Source organism: Colletotrichum aenigma (genome assembly GCF_013390185.1).
Source record: "Colletotrichum aenigma strain Cg56 chromosome Unknown KSG_Cg56_contig11, whole genome shotgun sequence".
NCBI lineage: Eukaryota > Fungi > Ascomycota > Sordariomycetes > Glomerellales > Glomerellaceae > Colletotrichum > Colletotrichum aenigma.
Window position 1 is genome coordinate 328,100 of NW_023500917.1, and position 20,207 is coordinate 348,306.

The 20,207-nt window shown below is 49.4% G+C and overlaps 2 protein-coding genes across 2 annotated transcripts; both read right to left on the reverse strand.

Annotated features, from left to right (window-relative positions):
- Positions 1 to 2,487: 2,487 nt before the first annotated feature.
- CGCA056_v014966 (uncharacterized protein) lies at positions 2,488 to 2,955 on the reverse strand (the record flags this gene model as incomplete). The annotated part of the gene is made up of 1 exon (XM_037330208.1): positions 2,488 to 2,955. One exon carries the CDS (start codon positions 2,953 to 2,955, stop codon positions 2,488 to 2,490), a length of 468 nt encoding a protein of 155 aa, XP_037171420.1.
- A 3,535-nt stretch (positions 2,956 to 6,490) lies between these two features.
- Positions 6,491 to 7,927, reverse strand: CGCA056_v014967 (uncharacterized protein; the record flags this gene model as incomplete). The annotated part of the gene is made up of 3 exons (XM_037330209.1): positions 6,491 to 6,765; positions 7,006 to 7,366; positions 7,553 to 7,927. 3 exons carry the CDS (start codon positions 7,925 to 7,927, stop codon positions 6,491 to 6,493), a joined length of 1,011 nt encoding a protein of 336 aa, XP_037171397.1.
- Between the last annotated feature and the right edge of the window lie 12,280 nt (positions 7,928 to 20,207).

Consider the following 20,207-nt stretch of genomic DNA (forward strand, 5'->3'; position numbering starts at 1 on the left):
TATTCAGCTAGTCCTGCGACCTCTTCCTTCGCCGCACCAGCTCAGATGTTATCCTCGAGTCAGGGCTCCGGTTGCTTGTTCTCGATTCCTGGTTTCCTTCCGCCACGCATAGTCTGCGCTACGTTGCTCTATGACTCAGTATGGTACCCAAACCCAACATGCCCATCAACGACAACTTCAAGACCTACCGCATTCGAGGCGAGTCCTTTCTGGTCGATAGAGCAGCACCTATCAGATCCCTGTACGCCATCCCATGGCACTTTGCCCACGAGCCACGATTCATCCAGGCTTGTTGCGAGAAGAAGCGACACGATGTCACACCTTGCCCGCAGCCCACATCGCCCACCGGAACGAGCTTGCAAGTCACACCCCCAGAAAGGTTGATAGTGAGCCGTTACATCCAAATAACCAACATCCTTTGTGTCATGACATCGTGCTTCTTAATCTCCCTGCCAAAGACGGCGCGACAGCTTTCACACATCACATCGTTGAGCTCTGGGCAGACATTGATGATCTCGACGACCGTTGTCACGCCACGGCCTTGGCAGCGCCGCCGATGCTCCCCCAGCTCAATCTCCCACAAGCGAGCTCATCCAGTCCGCATCCTCGCCAGGGGCCTGGAGGTGTTGGTTCGTCCCCTCCAGCAGGGTCTTTCCCAACGATAGCATCACTGGCCAACACAATCTCGAACGTCGTGGTCGCGATCTGGGGGCAGTTACTGCGCATTTCGAGGACTTCCATCGCGCCCGGCTTGGAGAGTCAGCCTTTGGCCTCAGCAACACCTCAGCTGACATGATTTCCATGTGTGACACAGCAAACCATTTGTCGCGCGCTTACTTGCAAAGGTATAGAAGTGACATACTTTCGGCACTTCATCGAGGGATGTCGGAGAATCAAACAAGATAGTCACAGTCAACACATCAAACACGCGTCTCACCCGCTCAGGCGTTCTAAAGGCCTTTCGCTGCGAGGTTTCAATAGATATAAATATGAGTGAACAAAGGAAATTTCTGATAAAGATGTCAAGTCTGGTTGTTAGAGAAGAACTGACATTAATAGAGACGGAGGATAGGTAGTATACATCTTTCTTAAAATAGGCCCCTCATGATACATCAAAGTGTGTGGCACTGGCCTGAGACGCAACTGCGTATGAGAGATAGCGAGCAAAGAAGCTATCTTTGAAATCATTGTCTATATAACGGTCTGGGCTTTCACGAGGCTGCTCCCAAGTGTTTCACTGACTTGTCAACCATCGACAGAGGTGGTTCGAACGGTCGACCATGACCCAGCATTGCAGGCTGATGATGATAAGTGAAAACGTTATCTTAGTCTCTGTGGATGTCTCTTCCGCTTTCCACCGGCTTGCATCAAATATAGCTCGCCTCCAATCTTCAGATATACGGGGCATCAACAGAGGATACCATTCAGCTTTCTCCCAGAGAAGCTCATTCAGTCTCCCATAACCAAGATGCTCAGATACTGCATCAAGATCGTCGTTACCCTCTCATGCTCGGCCTCATGGTCAAGCAAGCCTGGCACTCTTCTAATGTAAGCACCATCTCAATACCTGTCCTGACTCCAGCTCCATCCCCACCGCCCCGGACGCCTCCCAGGACCGCATATATGGGCTCCGGCCTCTTGCCCCAAGCCGGACCACGTGCCGACGCCCTTCAGCCTGTTCGAACTCAACCCGCACGCCCTGTCATTCCATCTCATTAAAAGCTCGGCGCTCGCAGGGACGGCGCAGCTCGGGACCATGCAGGCAGCCGTCTTCGAGGCGTCCGCGAGGGTAGAAAGGCCGGCATGGTTCAAGCACGAGTGTGGCGACGAGATTCCCTTGCGGGTAATCGAGGTGTTGTGGCATGTTGGGCGCGTCCTGCTCGCGGATGAAACAAGGTTATATTTCATGACGAAAATGCAACCGCATGTGGATGACGGTCCGATATAGGGCTTCGGAAAGAATACGGCGGAGCATCGGGCGGAAGACTGCTTTTGGCCAAGCACCCAGATGTAATGTTTACAGCTTGAGAAACGCACTGCCCCGATCAAGTGCTTGAGATCCAACCCATGAAACGTCAGAATAAGCTCTTTTGCCCGATGTACTTACTTAAAGGATGGAGTATTCTCGGTGTATGTGAAGAAAGTGAGATCTGTTCGGAGAAGGATGTTCTGGCCATGGGCCGTTCCATTGTCCTAAGAGACGCCGCTTTCTGTTTTGTTTTGTTTTGTTTTGTTTTATATTTAACGCCGTGACGGCAAGGACGCAAAAGCCCTTGCGGCAGACCTCCCGAAGGGTATATGGCGTGGAGGGCCGCAGGTTCTAGCTATATACTCTAAGCACATGCCGCTTCCTAACGTCCTCCAAGTATTGCCCGCAGGCTACTACGTGTTCCATCCTTCCCTAGTTCCCACTGGTGCCCTAGTTCCGTTATAACCTTTTTTTTTTTTTTTCCCTGGTTGCTTAGGGAGTAGGCTGCAGCCTATGTCTTAGTACCGCGGGCAGATCTTCTGAAAGAAATCTGTCACGCTGAGGAAGGCCTGAAAGCCTTCTGAGTCGATGATTAGCCCCTTAAAATAGCGCTCTAGAGAGCCCACAGGTCCTAGAGGCTCCCGCCGACTATAAGGGTGGAGGGTAGGCCACCGTTGCCTCCTCACTAATGTCTTTCGGCAGTAGACCAGGTGGTCCACCTCCTTAGCCTCCCCGCAGGAGCAGGTAAGTAGTGCTTCTGTGTGGTTGAAGCGTTGATGATATTGTTCAAAGTCCCCATGGCCCGATCGAGCTGCTATGAGATGATGAAGGATAGCTCTTGGTAGAGCTAATTCAGGAGGGCAGCCAAGGGTGGCCTTCAGCCCTAGCTGGGTATAACGGGGGGATGCCTCTTGCTTCCACCATTTCCTATGCTGGTGCTGTTTGCGTTCTTTAGCAAGCCGTTTAATCCCTGATAGGGTTGGCATTAAGCCTCTAGGGATCGGCAGCGTTATGCCCTCCTTGGCTAGGCTGTCAGCTTCTTCGTTTCCTTTTATCCCTTGGTGCCCTGGGGACCAGTGGATTTGTATAGTATATATCCTGGCTGCTGCCTGAATCTCTAAGAAGGCAGCTTGAGAGGAGCCTGGGGCTCTACTTTGAATCCCCTGGATAACGCTAGTGTTATCGATACAGATGTGTATAGGCTGGCCTTGGGATGTAAGGAGGGCCCTTTGGAGCCCTGCCCTCGCCCCCTCCGCCTCGCCATCAAATACTTCTGCAATGCTGAGACGGCCACACCCTTAGGCTATCCGTCTATTACTGCGATAGATAATAAAGCCGAACCCTGTAGCCCCTTCAGGGGCTTTTGAGCCGTCTGAGTAGATAACTGTATAGTTATCTGGCACAGTCTTAAGCCAGGCCTGAAACGACTTAGCTGCAGTCTCCTTACTTTGTCCAGCTGTAAGGTTATACAGTCCTAGGAGGTACTGTGGCTGTAGGAGCAGCAGCCTTAGGCACTTAGGTAGGAGGGCTGCTGTTCTTTGAAGCCTTGTTTGCTGCCGTCCTGGCTGTGAGAGCCTAGGGACTAAAGGGTGCTGTTTGTCAACCTTCTGTAGGCGTGCGGCGAAGCGTAGTCGTACTCCCTCAAGGGCTACTTTTGCTGTAGGCAGGCCAGCATCTCAGAGGAGGCTGCAAGTTGGCGTGGTCTTCCAGACAGGTAGAATGGCCCTCGCTGCTGCTGTTATAACCTTTCTGACCAGGCCCTTCTGCCCTGTACTAACTGTAGCCACCTGGTTGGCAGCACTGCTGCTAGCAGTAGTAGTAGTGCTTCTGTTCCTGGCTGGTCTATTTAAGCCTGCATACCAGGTCTCAGCCCCATATAGGGCTGTTGGGAGGACGCAGGCAATAACTGCTTTCCGTGCAGCAGCTGCTGGGAGCCCCCCTTTTGTGTTTGATAGGTGCTGTAGAAACTGGACTGCCTTTTTTGCTGCTGCTGCCTTTGTTTCAACATGGTGTCGGAAGGTGAGTTTCCTGTCAAACCAGACCCCTAGCCATCGTATAGGCTTAGTTGAGGCCTTAATAGTAAGGTCCTTTGCCTGTATATCTAGTAGGTCTCTTGACTGGTTATGTTTTCTGCTAAAGTGGATTGCTTCACACTTAGCTGGGTTAAACGCAACCTTATTATCAGTGCCCCAGTTGAGGATCTGAGTTATCTCCTGGCTGAGGGCTGCAGCATTACCCTCAAGGGATGGGCTAGAAGCCAGCAGGCCTATATCGTCTGCATACCTAAACCGTAGCTTCTGATCGTCAGCTAGGATATCAGCTATATATAGCAGGAAAAGAATAGGGGATAGTAGCGAGCCCTGTGGCAGCCTGCAGGTAAGAGGAAAGTCCTCTGTAGTTATGTCCTCTAGCCTAACCCGGGCAGTTCGGCTAGAGGTGAAGGTGTATATCAGCTTGATCAGACTGCTAGGCCAGCCCTGCTGTCGTAGCCTAATAATAAGTCGATTTCGTAGGACAGAATCAAACGCCCCTTTGACGTCCATTGTGGCTAGTGTTGCCGTAAGCCCTAGATCCAGAGCCTTCTCGATCTCATAGGTAAGACAGGTTGTTAGGTCGACTGCTGCCCTCCCTGGTAGGGCTCCAACCTGCTGTAGGCTGGCAACCCCTTCTAGGATAGTAAGGTAGGCCATCCTTTTTGCTATCAGCCGCTCTAAGCCTTTACCTAAGCAGGATAGCAGGGATATCAGGCGCCAGGACCCAGTCTTAGAGAAGTCTGTTTTCCCTGGCTTCTGGATCATAACAACCTCTGCTTTGCGGAAGGTTCTTAGGAAGTAACCTGTCTGAACGCAGGCCTGAAAGAGCTGCTGTATAGGTGTGGCTATAAGGCCCTAAATAGATTGTAGTAACTTTGTAGTAATCCTATTAATCCCAGGGGTTGTAGCCTTTATGAGAGTAGCCTGGCGTACTTCTTCTATGCTGACTGTTTGCTGCCAGGGTATTAGACGCCTTATTACTATAGGAACAGTGAAAGGGTTTCTAGGTAGGTCGTCTGTAGCGTTAAATCTCTCTAATAGGGCCTTCCGTAAAGCCTGGGCTTTATCGTAGGGGTTGTTAATTGCCTGTCCATCTACTATAAGAGGCGGGGCCTTTATAGCTAGGCTAGACTTACGCCAGCTTAGGATTTTGTATAGTTCCTGGTTAGACCCAGCCTCATTAATCTTTGTAGTCCAATAGGCTTGCTTAGCCTTCCTAACTGTAGTTAGAAAGGCCTTCTGCTCCTCGAGGATAGGCGGTGGTAGTAACAGCCCAGGATCCTAGGCTTGTCGTTGCCTAGCCTTAATAGCTGCTCGGTGGGCCTCTGAACACTCCTCTGTCCACCAGGGAGCTCCCCTACCCTGGTTAGTCCGTCTCTTCCCTATAGCCTGAGTAGCTATAGAGAGGAGGCTGACTAGTTAGATAGCTAGGGTGTCTATTTCTGCTGGAGCAGGTATATCCCCTAAGGTGGATAGGGCTGGGAGCCCTATCTTTACTAAGTCAGCAAGTCGAAGTAGGGCTGAGTCTGGTACTAAGAGGTGACTAGTCTGTCGCCTCTGCTCCTAGGTGTTGCCTAGTGGGATGATAGTTGTAATAGCCTGGTGGTCAGCCCCTGGATGTAGGTGCAGGCTGATATAGGCCTCTGCAAAGGGGATATTTGAGAAGGTAAGGTTGAGTGTGTGCCTGTGAGTATAGGTAGAGGCCCCAACTTCCCCGATAAAGTTAAGATTACAGCCTTCAGCCTATTCTGCAATATCGTCTCCTCGATTCCAGCTTTGGGAGCTAGGTTCCCAAGAAGAGTGGCGGGCATTAAGATCCCCAGCAATAAGGGCTCTCTCTGGCGGTTGATAGTTTAGGAGGATGTTTGTTGTATGGTTTATAGGTTCCCCTGGTGGCCTGTAGACGTTTATAATAGTAATACTGCCAGCCTTAATCCATAGGATATCCCTTAATTAGGTAGGTCTTTATTGCTATACTTCTAGCCTTAGACCTTTTCGTATATAGGATATAACCCTAGGCCTTGTTTCCCTGCTGTTCCAGAAGTCAACTGGCACATAAGAGTTATAGCCTGGGTGAGTGTTGATTTGCATCCTATCTCTATAGCCTATCTAGGGCTCCTGGGTCAGTACTATATCGATCTGATCTGCCCAGCAGAGCTCTAGGAGAGCTGTATAAGCTGGGCTTATCTTCCCTACGTTACACTGGGCGACCCGTAGTACCTGTGGGGGAGCCATCCTGAGCCTACTGCTCTAAGTCGAGGTCGAGGTGGGTGTAGGCATTAATAACGTTGTAGTCAGGCTTCTGAGCTACCCGCTGGACCCTGCTGCTTGAGGTAGCTGGGGCATACTGGGTAGGTAGTGGTGGTAGGATAGGGTTGCTGTCAGAGACGTCTACTTCAGCCTCAGTCTCATCCTCCTCCATACTACTAGAGCTTGCTGTATTGCTAACGTCTGCTATGATGATTGAGTCCTAGGTAGGGGTAGGGGCTCATGGTCGCTTAGAGCCAGGCTGAGGGCTTGTCAGGCTGTTGCTAGGTTGCTGGGTGCTGCGGGCGTGGGTGCCGGCCTGACTGCTCTGATAGAGGGCCTCATAGGCCTTCTGCCCAGCTTTACGGATCTGGGAGAGTTCCTTCCGACCTGGGAGGGTGGGGGAGCTGTTAACCACTAAGGGCCTTGCTGGGCAGTCCTTATGGTTGGCTTGGAAGGGGCTGGCGCAGTTAGCGCACTTCGGTCTGGCTATGTAGGGCCAGGTCTTATGGGAGCCTGTGGGCCTGCTGCAGTTGCTACAGAGTGGCTGTCAGTTACAGTACCAGTTTTAATGATATCCCTGGCAACTAGGGTTATGTCTGATGAGGGTCTTTTTCTTCTGAATAAGCTGAGATCTGCTGCTTTGGTTGAAGAGCCTGAAGGGTAGTACTTCTGTAGAGAAGGAGATAATCCAAGAGACCTCGTTTGTGATAGGGTTTATACCAAGTTGGGATTATCAGGCCTGGATAGGCTTACATCCTGTCTGTGCAAAGACCTCCTCTTCAACCAGAGTGGCTAGGTCGAGGGCCTCACCATCAAGGGACCACAGTTTAGCAGGGCAGCATAGGATAACGTAAGTAAACCACTTAGTAGGCGTTTCAACCTTATAAGCTCCTAGGCTGTCCGCTAGTTTCTGTCTGTTTGCAAGCAGGGTTTGCTGGACCTGCTTATTCAGGGGTCTTAGCGAGTAGCCAGTTGCAATGTGGTAGATATGTGGGATATCTGCTAGTTGGAGGCTTAGGGCCTGGCAGACTGTACAGCGTAGGGTAAAAGGGGCATGCTTCCTAGCAGCCCCTAGGCCCTCTTCAGGGATGCGGGCAAAGACCTGGAGGTCCTCCTTCAGCTGGGTTAGAGCCTAGGGCTAGGTCTAGGCCTAGGCTTGAGGCTGGGTTGGGTTTCAGGTAACGTTACAGGCTGGGGCTGGGGCTGCAGCTGGTGCTGAGGCCGCTATATCAGCCCAGTCCCAACGCGGGGCTGGGGCTGCTGCCTCGTTACCCATGATTCTTTTCAAGGCTTAGATCACATAGGCTGTAGCCTCCTTTGCAATCTGCTTCCTAGGCCCCTCAAAGCAGGAGACCACATTATCCACAGACTTGGCGATAGCTATAAAGACGTCCTTCCGGGCTTCATAGTGCTTCGCTTCCTCATCCAGGGCTGTAAGGACAGCTCCAGTAGCTGTTCCAGTTATCGTCGTAGGCCCCTTAGCCGTTAAGGGGGCTGTCGTAGAGGCGTCAGGCTTGCTTCCCACGAGGCTGGGCTGGGATGGCTGGGCCTCGGTACCGCGGCGGCGTTTAGCCCTTGAGGTTGGGGACGGCTCCGGAAGGGTTCCGGAGCCTCGATCAGGGCCGGCCGAAGGGGCCGGCGGCGATCCAGGGCCCGCCGGAGGCTGTGAAGCCATCGCAGGACGGCGCTGGAGGCGAGAGGTGAAGGATTTTCAGCTGTTAAGGATTTTGGTGGTATCCCACGTATTACACTAACAGTGGATGCTAAGAAAAATTAGACGAGAGGGAAGTTACGCCGCTTTCTGGAAGACTCTATGGGCGGACCTCAAGCCCCCGAAGTCCATGGATGAAATGAACCAGGTCTGCAAGTGGCAGGAAGTCAGGGCCGAAGGCCAGGGATCCGAACCCCCCTTATGGATCAAAGCCCGGAGCCGGAAATATGGGGCTCTGGGGCTGTCGGAGACGGCCCCCCGGTTGGAGTCAGAACATGGGACGGGCCGTGATCCGCTGCAATAGGGCCAGGTCCAGATCACAATCCATATTCACCAACTTTCTACCATAAAGGTTCGATTAGGTTCTTGGCAGATTTCTCGGCGAACGATTGCATACGCCTCGTGCCTCAAGGCACACTGCCCCCGAGTCCTCCGGACCGCATCAGCCCAAACAAGCCCAAATACCTGGGACCACACCATCTCAACTACTTGTGAGCCCTCGCTCAGCGTGTTTCAAGCCCGAATCATGCCAAGAATTCGAAAGGTCCTGTCCTATCTGGCAGGCCATCTGCCGAAGGCGTAGCTGCGAGCCGCCTGGATCCTCGCCTCACTAAAGTGTTTAACAAGTTCGCCGCTCCGGGCTTGGGTATGTTTGCTTCGCTTGCACCGTGCATGGCAATGGAAGCATAGACAAAAGTGGTCTGTGCGGTGGAGCCACGCCGCTGTTACTAAGGAACCTTAGGTAGCGCAGCCCTGGGTTGCAGCAGTTGGGGGGCATTGCACAAAGCCACACCCCATCAGCCAAGCCACACCGCATTGTACAGCATTTCTGACAGAACCAAGGATGCCCTCGCTTATATGAAACTCACCGCTTACAGTCATTACTCAGTTAACTACATATTCAAGCCAGGATTACCTTATAAGGGATATACGCCAATCGTTTATATAGATCTACTGCAGGACCAGCAGATTACACTAAGGAAGACAACCAACTTTATCCCATATTCATTATGCTGCTAGTGGCCATACTAATGATCTGTCAGTTATGAGCCCAGTAGACTCAGGCAATTCAGTCCCAATCAGAACCTTTAGTCAAGAGACGAAGGTAGCTCAAGAAGAGCAAAGAACCTGATTAGGGCTATTGCCAGCCCTAGACCAGATAAGCCTAAGAGACTACGACAGTCTTAACCAGCTTTTGACTCTCCGTCAGCGCATAAGAAGAATCAGAAAGACACATCAGCTTAAGCTTAAGAAGGAGTGCAGAGCAAGACCACAAGGCTTCGCATCCAAAATAGATACAGCTAAGTATATTCAGCAGCTCCAGAATGATTCTAACTGGACCAAATAGTTTAACAGTCTTAGGATAGTAGCTATAGTCTATAACGTCTAGGACTATATCGACCTAGATCAGGCGGTGGTAAACATGAAGCCACAGCCTAACTATCCAGATGATGTTTCCCTAGCAAACTTCAGCAATCTTCTTAACCTTAAAAAGGCTAAGTTCGAATTGCAAGAAAGGGAATACAGAAGGGTTCAGCAGAGCCTTAATAATATCCTTAAGTAGATAATCTCAACTGTTAACGCTCAGCATATAAACTAAGTCAGCAGACACAGCAGCCTCAGAGATATAGTTAAGTCTCTGAAGGAAAATCTAGCTCTAAGCAGCTAAGCAAGATAAGAACTTATCAAAAGGAGGTATATCCTCTATCTTAAATCTATCAAGAGACAAAACATCATAGACTAGCTTAATACCTACCTGGATATTATAGAGGAAGCCAGAGTCTTAGACATTATATTGATAAGCGATTTAAGAGAATAAGTCAGAGACTTCTTATAAGCAGTTAAGACAGTCGCTCCAGACTAGGCAACGCCTGAAGCCCACCAGATAGCTAAGAAAACTCTCAAACGACCAAAGAAAGGGGAAAGGTGGCATGGAGCTATCGCTGCAAGCAAGTTTAAGAACTAGATTTAATCTGAACACCCAGACTGGCTAGAGGGAAAGGCGAAAATAACCAGCTTTGCTACTTAGCAAGGAAGAAACGAAGAAGATAAGAAAGTAGGGAAATTCACATCAGATTAGAAACCAGAATGCCCAGCCTGCCTAGGTCAGAAACACTTCGCTGAAACCTATAGCTATTTTAACCCTGCGGTCAGAAAATCAACCTATAACCTAAATATCAGTAGCAATAAGAGGGTAATCGAGAAAGCCTAGAATTTTCTCAAGAACAACCTAAGGGTTAGGATAAGGATCGAAAAGTTCAACCAAAAGAACAACATACAGATAACAATCATAACATCCTCCCACTTCACTCTGGACGGAGAGGACTCAGATAGATCACTTTCGTCATCCTACTTTAATGAGGAGCTAAGGATCCCAGCAGCTAGCCTATTCTCTGGATCTCCCTTAAGGAACAGCATGATCGTTAACTCTGGAAGTTCCTACTATATCTGTAACAACCTAAAGAGGATGAGAGACCTTAACTACTCCTCCTAGCAACAGGTCCTTATAGGAGGGGGATATGTTACAGCTATTGCTAAAGGCACTATGGTCGTCAAACCAAACTGAGGAGGACCCCATAAGAAGGGCTTTATTGTTAGATCAGTCCTATATATCCCAGACTATCCTGTCAGCCTTCTGGGAACTGAACCACTTAAGAAAATCAGTCTATTCTTCACAGTCAGACATCTAGGTCTTAAGAACTCAAAGGGAGAACTTCTCTTTGCAACACCCTGGCAACACAGCCAGTATTTACTGGATTACATCACCTCAGAGGAATCTACTAGCTTATTCAGCAACACGCCTGTCAGCAATAAATAAGTCAGGTTTAAGTTACCCAGCCAGCATGAAGCTAAACCAGGTCATCCTTCTACCACAGAACCTCTCAGACCTTCAAAGGCAGAAGCTATGCTTTAGTATGAGCGATTAGGTTATCTAAGCGCCTAGGCCTTAACTAGGATAATGAAAATAATAAGGGGTATATAGATAGAAGGTATTTCTAAGGATGAGTGCGTAGCATGCTTAACGGGCAAAGCAATGCAGAGGGTATCTCAGAGAAAGCCTGACCATAACCCTACAGCCCTAGGGGATTATATCTCCATAGATTTCTTCGTCATCAGCAAGGCATATAATAACGAGAAGGTTATCATTCTGATTAGAGATGAGTGGAGTGGGTTCACTTGGATATAAGGTCTTTGAGCGAGAAAAGAAGTGTTACGGTCAGCTATCCGACAGTAGGGTCTGCTAACAGAAGCTGGGGATTGATACGTTCTAACAGTACACTGGGTCGTGGTCGTAGGTCGTAGTTCGTAGGCTGTAGTAGATCGATTCTTCAGAGGCCAAGGTGATCAGTCTTAGACTCAACAAGTGATTCGCAGTGAAGGTAAGCTGAGAGTATCCGTGAGGATGAATACTAAGTTGATTGCTGAAGAGCTATGGAAGTCTGACCATGAGCCAGGCTCAGGGTCATTATATACAAGTCTAATTCTGAACATGTTCCTTTGTACCTTGGGTCGATCTGGATCATTCTGATCCAGAATGATCGTTTGGCCCCCAAGTCGTGTTGGATCATATTGATCCAATATGATCGTTATCTTATCATCACGTGACTTGGACCATAGTTCTTCCGTTACCGAGTGAGTTCCTGTTGTTCCCGTGATCCTGCAGTACAAATGTCCTGTCCTAGCCGCCCGACGCCCAAGTGGGTCGGTCAACTGTTATCCATGCATAACGGGTCGTAACAAGAAGGACTATAAGTATTATCACAAATTGTCGCCTTTCTTAAGCGGCAATATAGCTTCAGAGTCTTAATCATCAGACTTAATTGGGATACAGCCCTGTGGAACGCATTCGACCTATAGGCAGTCACAGAAGGCTATCTCATCTAACGCTCCGCAGACTACACAGGCGCTCAGAATCCAGCAGAGAGAGCTGGAGGGATTATCTTTATGATAGTCAGGGCACTCAGGTTTCAGTTAAGATTCCCTGAAGAGCTTAGCCTTGACATCATCAGAGCAGCAGTATACCTTAGCAATAGAATGCCTCAGAAACGCCATAATTAGCAGACGCCTGAGGGGGTGGTGAATTTATAGCTAAACAGCCAGCCAGACGCCACTCACTAGCAACCCAAAATGCTATAGATAGCATATCTCAGGAGATACAGCTGTAGGGCCTATCCCCTAACAGTTACTTATAAAAGCAGATAACAGAAGTCTAATAAGACAGAGCTCAAAGCCTATGTTGGGTATCTCTATAGCTATAACAGCACTAACATCTATTAGATCTAGATACCAGCCCTAAATAAGGTCATAAGGACTAGAGACGTCACCTTTGATGAATTAAAGCTTTATGATCCTAGGGAAGAAGATACCTTAATGCTTCATAAGTTAGAGCTTGAGAAATAGTTTAATCAGCTGGAGATCCCTTTTCCAGACCCTATTAGCGAAGAACTGCCTATAGACTCAGCACTTTGGGAAAGCGATAATCCTCGCCAGCCACTAGTACCTGTTGATACTAGACAACTTCGCAAAGAGATTAATATAAGGGGAATAGTCACCCCTAAAGAGTCTATAGAACCAGGAACAGACCAGCTGCTACCTCAGACATCGCCAGCAGCTGAGGGGGTGGAAGACCAAGAGGAAGATCAGGAAACCACGGTCCAAGATATACACCAAGAGCTAACTCCAGATTCAAACAACTTCCAGACTTATAAAGAGGGAGAAGAGATACTTCCTATAATAGAGGTTGCAACATAAGATAAGATAACAATATCAAGCTAATTAGGAAGAAGAGGGAGACCTGCAGGATAAAGGAATAATAACATCTATAATAGAGAAGTCCCTATCAGCTAAATCAACTATCAACCAGAGTCAGCAACAAGATCATCTCGCCAGCTTAAGCAGTCAAGCTAGAAATCCACCTTATTCTTTTAGTCCACAGATTTAATTAAAGACAAAGACCAGTAGGATAGTTCAGCATAAGGATTAGGATCAGTCTATCAGAAAGATCTACTAAAGCTACTAAGCAACTAGAACAAGGCAAAATCATATCTATACTAGCCTAAGTGGCTAGCAGCAATAAATATTGAGAATCAAGCTGTATAGAGAAAAGGAATATTTAAACTGTCTCAACTGGAGGATATTAACAGAGAACTATTCAGGATTCTACCGCTTAAATAGGTTTTCACCTATAAGACCAACAAACATAGATACCTCCTGAAGTTTAAGGTAAGAATCTGCGTTCAAGGCGATCTACAACCACTCAAAAGAATGGAGACTTACGCCTTAACACTTGCTAGAAGATCGTTCTGAAGCCTAATAGCAATAGTTACAAGGTTCGACCTTAAGACCCTGCAGCTAGACGCTATGAACGCCTTCACTAACGCAACACTTAATAAGATAGTCTACATCTAGTTTCCACCTGGATTCAGCAGACCTAGATACTGCCTCATACTCCAGAAAGCCTTATATAGACTCAGAAGAAGTCTATTGCTATAGCAAAATAGCATCAACACCACCCTTAAGTCACTTAGACTAGCCCCTCTAGATGAGGACGACTATGTCTATATTAGAAAAGGCATCACAGTTTTTATCTTTATGGATGATATTGCAATTATCTACAGGAAGAGATATATACACACAGCAAAAGATATCGTCAGCAGCCTCAAAGCAGCATATAAAATGAAAGAGTTAGGAGAACTCAACGTTTTCCTAGGCATTAGGATTATTAGAGACCGCAAGAAGCGTAAGCTCTAGCTCAGCCTCGACAACTACATCAGCAAGATCTGCGATAACTTCCAGGTCGATAAGAGAAGGAGACCACCAGGAACACTAATAGCCACCAACAGCCTCACACCAAATAAGCAACAAGCCACACCACAAGAGATCTATAAATACCAAAGTATCATTAGATCTCTGCTATAGGCGTCAATCTTCAGCAGGCCAGATATAGTAAGAACAGCAGCTAGGTTGTCAAAATTCTCAGCTAATCTATCAGCAGAATATATAAAAGCAGCTTAAGACTGCCTTTTGTATTACTGGATATATCGTTTTCTCGCTATTAAGTTTAACTATGAAGGAAAAGGAGTTTTACTTTATGCATCAGATGCCTCGTTTGCTGACGACACTATCACGAGGAAGAGTATATAAGGATATGCTATGATGCTATTTAGAGGACTAATCACTTAGAAGTCTATCAAACAATAAAGAGTCATCACTTCAAGCATAGAAGCCGAACTTATAGCACTCACAGCTGCAACAAAGGAATACCTATCAGCTATAAGACTGATAGGACAACTCAACTTAACACTGGACAAAGACTTCAACCTTTAGTGTGATAATCAGCAAACCTTGAGACTTTTAACTGCAGAAAAGCCCTAAGCGACAAGCAAGCTACAACATATTAATATCAACAACTTATAGTTATAACAGGAACTCCAGAAAGGACTAATATAGTACTATTAGATTCCAACCAACCAGATAGTTGCAGACGGATTCATAAAGGCGCTTCTAGCTCAGAGGCATAGTTAATTTTTAGCACAGCTGGGAATAGCTGATATTGAACAACAAATTCGTCAGATTCAGCAAGAAGACTGAAAAGTAGGATGGGAACAATATCATCCAGAGACACAGCTTCACTGCAGTCTCTGAGGGGGTGTGACAGAACCAAGGATGCCCTCGCTTATATGAAACTCACCGCTTACAGTCATCACTCAGCTAACTACATATTCAAGCCAGGATTACCTTACAAGGGATATACGCCAATCGTTTATATAGATCTACTGCAGAACCAGCAGATTACACTAAGGAAGACAACCAACTTTATCCCACATTCATTATGCTGCTAGTGGCCATACTAATGATCTGTCAATTTCCCACTGTACATGCACAGTGTAGGTTTTCCACACCCTTCACTCCGCCTAGCTAGGGTTTCTGCACAACAGCCCGAAGTCAGCATCCTTTGTCGCCACCAGAGCTCCAGCCCCATCGGTGTTGGAGTCAAGCCTACAACACGCCTCGGCTAGACTAGCGATTGATATCTACTCTCTCTCCAAGACCGACGATCGCCCTTACAAACATCTAAGCCGAACTCCACATTCTTCTCGGAAAACAATCTCCTGAGCCTGCGATTGAAGATGGCAGAAGGCTGAATCCACAGCTACGCACAAGAACAGATTGGATTCTTCGTATACAATGAGGCAAAGCCTGTGTTCTCCGCTATACTGCCTGATTGCAAGCTCTACTCTACTCGCTCGACTAGCGCGCGGTCATGAAGCTCTACCTTACGGCTTTCAATTTGCTCCCACGCCTCAGGAATGGTTTCTTGTCTCTCGCATCATCTTTGAGGTCTCTCACACGAACACGAACATCGGGAAGGAGCTTGGCGAGAGCCCAGGGCTCTTGATGAATTCGAGCAGTCAGGTCCGACTGGCCTTCGGCATGAAGACGCCGTGCCTCGATGTCCAAACCTGGAACAAGAAAGACCGAGACCATGGCATGGCGGCTATCGTTCTGAGCCACATCGATCTCTTCGTCATCAAACCCTAGACAGCGGTCGAGGACGACGTTGGGTGTGTGCCCATGCCGAAACATCATGCCAAGGACCCGTCACCCAGCCGAACGCCTGCCCAAAGCTTTTCCGATCCTACTTCGTCGGCGACGCATTGGAGCTGCCGGCACAGTACATCAGTCCCCAAAGTACGACAGGCATGTAAATCTTCACCGATGCGCAAGATTCGAGCCATAATCTGAGAAGCTGACACCACCTGAAGTCAGGCCATCTTCGCCATTTACCCCGGGCGTCACCGAAACAAAACCCGAGAACGGAGAGCCTACTGCGTTATTATTCTCCAACAAATCCAGTAGTCGGAGCTTAGGGTATGGAGATTCAATCATGGTCAAGGGATGACAATGCAGATGGCGCTTCGTTGTCGTATGCACAGCCGCCGAGCAGAGCCTTCTCAAGGTTCCCCTATTCCATGGATCAAGTATGTGTAGTGATAGATGATTCAGGAGAAATTGCGGTTAATTTTAACTGGATTTGTTGAGCGCCTCGCCGTTTGTGTCGTCGTGGCTGGATTATCCATGCGGGCAAACCTCAAGTCTCCGAGCCTATCGACTCCATCGAGTCTATTATCTTCAATTACTTCTATCTCAGCTAAAAGCGGGCGACGCTAGCCTTTCAAGCCGCCTTGGTTCGGCGCGAATAGTCTGCAACTGAGGTCGTGTGCCTAGACAACTTGAGGCAGCTGGCGAGATCAGAGGCATGTGCGGGTGGCTGAGAAGGCCAAGAATGCCATGTTCACTGGGCAGTTGGTCCCTATTGACCGTGTGACCGCTTCGCAATGTTGGAAGATTAACACAGAGGATTCCATCAGAGCCAAGGCTACAAAAGATAGTAACCAGGACAGTCATCATGTTTCAGCATCACAGAAGATGGAGAGATGCCGCCAGAGATCAGGTCCTATAACGGCTGATATTACAAGGAATCAAGCCGTCCCTCCCTCCAAGCTAAGCAGTTGGTCGATAATGGTCGCCGAATGTCGCGAGGTTCCTACCCTGCTTCGCGGCGGAAATCGCCACCTTCCCACCGCATTCTGCCGTCCATCAACTCCATTCCGGTTGACATCAACGACGGCCTGCGCTGGGGCTGCGACGTCCGTGGCGCTGTTCCAGAGAGATGCCTTCGTGGTACAGATCCTGTGAAGTCGCTGTGACCTGAGCAACGATATCCTAATCCAGAATGAAAAGCGTCTTCGAGTTGCGACACCCCTGTGACCTTGAGATCAAATTCGAGAATAAATCGACAGCGAAAATCAAGTCTCGGGATACATTAGAGCAAGAATAAAGATCTTGTGGCGGCAATTAGACTGGTAATCTGTTTTCCTCCAAAGTGGTGACGCAGGAAACGTGCGCATTTAGTGGGCGAACCGTCCCTGCCCGTTAAAGTGCACTGTAACTACCGGGGAATGCTGCGATTTTCCCCAGCAACCCCGCCAGGACTAGCCCCAAGTGCCCGCACATACGGGGCGACTCACAGTGCACCTGCGACTACCAGCGCCTACCTTAAGGATCATGACGCAAATTACGGCAGCACCCAACTGGTCCCATTCCAGACAGCGGCAATAACGACGACGACGATGACGACTGGTGGTATCATGGCCGCAAGTCTGCCACGCATAGCCGCATGAAGAAATGCCGGCCGCTGATCTCCACCTGCTTATGTTGAGTCCCATCTCGGCTGCTGCGTTGCGCTCGAATGCACCGATTAGTTGGACGAAACCTCTCGGTTCGTCGTACTGCCGCAACTTCTTAGTGGGCGCCTTTCGTTTCCTTAGAACAAACATAGGTTCTCATCTCAACTTTCCAGGCTATAGGGAAATCTTAGAAGACCGGATTCTTAGTGGGCAGATCGGACGTCGATCATGTCACAGTTGCACGCTATCTGCTGCACAAACTGTCTAGCGGGGCGGAAGAACTCCGTCCTTCCCCATTCAGCTCCGAGATCAAATATGATTGGTCATGCCCGCCCAACTTTCGCTGGACTCATCTGAACTCTACGCAGCTCATTTCAACGACGCGGCAACTGTCCACGGGTGCTTAAATCGGGTTGACTCATCAACGTTCTCTCGCGACAGTCAGCGTCTGGAGCAATGCAACGACTTTGCCTGGTCTCCTGCGGCTTTCTGATTGGATCTTGTTGGCAACATGCGGCAGGTATGACGAAAAATGGCAGGTGCAACCTTTGGCGTCGGCCGTCAGGACCTGCCCACCTCAGACTGTTCCGGCCGCTTGGTTTCTGTCGGGTTCCACTGTTGTCGCCCACAAAGACACCGCCTTCCTGCATTAAAAACTCAAAGCTTCCCGATTACACCACCATTCGGCCACGACCACCACCTCTCGAATGTCTCCAGAACACCAACCTGACCAAGTGCTCCCCCGAGACGGGCAATCATAAAGGGCAGCCCGTTCTTTTGCATCAAATTTGGAGCATCTGCCTCCCGCAACACTGTCTCGATGCGATCCGCTCTGCACCGCATTTGTTATCGAGAAATCACTCCCACTGTTACGATATCGGCAAAGTCCCCGGACATGCATCACGACGTTGCAAAAGAGGACGGGACAGAGCTGGCGTTGGGCCATCTTCTCCTGCATCTTCTGTGCACTTTCTATTCATGTCTGTCGGGGACAGCATGCACCTGCCTCGAGACATGGAAGGTAGCCACTCATGGCAAGGACGCATTCAATGACGAGGCAGTCGCTGTCAATCACGACCAGTCTGCACCTTGCCTTCAATCCTTCCCAGTCCGAGCGATCTCCCTTCATCTGCAGCCTCACTTCTTCTCCTACGATTCCCCCTCTCTCCCAGAACGGCATCTCTTCCCCCAAGCAAAGATTCAAGGAAATCCTCTAATTCACGTTCGTTGAGTTCTCACCTCCCTGCCGCATGGCTACCAGACCATCTGGCACTGCCTCATCCAAAAACTCGGCATCCCTCCTCAATCTTCCAGCCCCCCAACTTATTCGCAGATTCTGCGAATCCTTTGAGTCTCTGGCTGACCCTAGTCCAACCGTCTCTCCCAGCCTTCGAGCGTTCGAAACAACGGTAGCGCAAGAGTCCTGTCATCTGGACCGCTCATCAGTCCGCCGGAGTCTTCCCGAAGACGTGGTGGCCGCTATACTTCGGCTTCTCGTCCCCCCAAAAGTCCGATGACGGGTGAATCGTCATTCGCCGTCAAGTCCACGCGCAATCTCAGTACGCTGGACAAGGTTGCTAAGACATAGATATCCATAACAAACAGCCCGAGCCGCATCCCGTTTGCAATTTCCTTCAATTACAACAGCCACGACGAACCATTTTTCAGTCAATCCGGCATTTTGTAAGGGTTCAGTCCCGACTTCGAATTATCTCTGAAGATTCTCTTGGAATTTGAGGATGCTCGCCGTCAACGAACCAAGGCCTTGAGAAAGATCGGAATCCACCGCGCAGCCGTCGGAATAACGCTTACGTCGAAGGGGCTATCAAGCGCGTTGACTCGGACTTTACCGAGAACGACCCAGCATTCAAGTGTACCTCCGACAAGCAATGGCGGGTGAAGCTCCCACTACACGCGAAGGGGTCTGGAAGATTTACCACTCCCCCGGCTGATGAAGCAGACCGTCTTTCAAGAGGTAACTACAGCATCAGAAAGACGCAGCAGATTCGGCCACATGAAAAGGTTTCCGCCTGCGAAACACAGCGCCCTGGCGAGCATCCTGGGAAGGAAACTGCCAGACCTGAACGCATCCGTGAAGAGACGCTCGCTTCACCCGAGCTTGGCAGACAATCGCACGTTCGGGACTGCTCAAAACCTCGAATTCCTCCCTCCCTCAACAAGCTCAGGTACCCACAGTCACACAGATCTGGGTGAGGCAACAACTTCAGAGGCTCTGCGTGGTTTCGGTCCTCGCATCAAGAATCCATGCGACAAGCGCGACTATAGCCAAGTCGAATGTCAGAACATCTCCAGTGACAAATACGTCGAATCCATGAACACAAGGGAAGGGTACGACCTGGACAAGGAAGACCACGTCAAGCAAGACCAAGACGTCTGCACTAGCGACGACGACGGGCAGCTTTCAGCTACGACGAGGGCAGAAGAGACAGCCAAAGCCAAGACGATCATTACTACGAGGACTTTGATGTCGGCGGCGACACACAGCCAGCCACAGTCACGGCCTCAAGACCAAAGGCAGCTGACCAGACAGCCGCGGCACAGTTCTTGCAAAGTAGCAACCAGAACACTGAAGAGATGCCTGCTCCGCCGTTCAGGAGACCACGGATCGCGCCGGCCCGTCGCATTTCGATGTTCCTACGCTCATGAACACTGGACTACCCTTGGCCGCAGAAAGCCTAAACAAGGCTCGGCCCTCTCTAGCCAACGCGGTCGGCGCCTTAGCCAGGAACTCCACGGACGAAGCAAGCAGCGATGTGCTACCGCACGTCTCCCAGGAGGTCCAAGAGAAACCATACTTATCCCGGTCCAGCTGTTGGGGAACGCTTGGGGCTCGATGTATGTTGAGGAATGTCGGCCAGAGCCACCGGCAGTGAACCTGCGCAGCTTCTCGTCCTCCAAAAAGCTGCATCAAACACCATCGATTCGAGCGCAGTCCTTTGTTGATCGCTACTTGACGCCAGGGGACAGGCGCACAAGCCTTCCTCACCGTGTGCGAGCCCCAGTCCAGCAAACGAATCCGACGATGCAGTTGT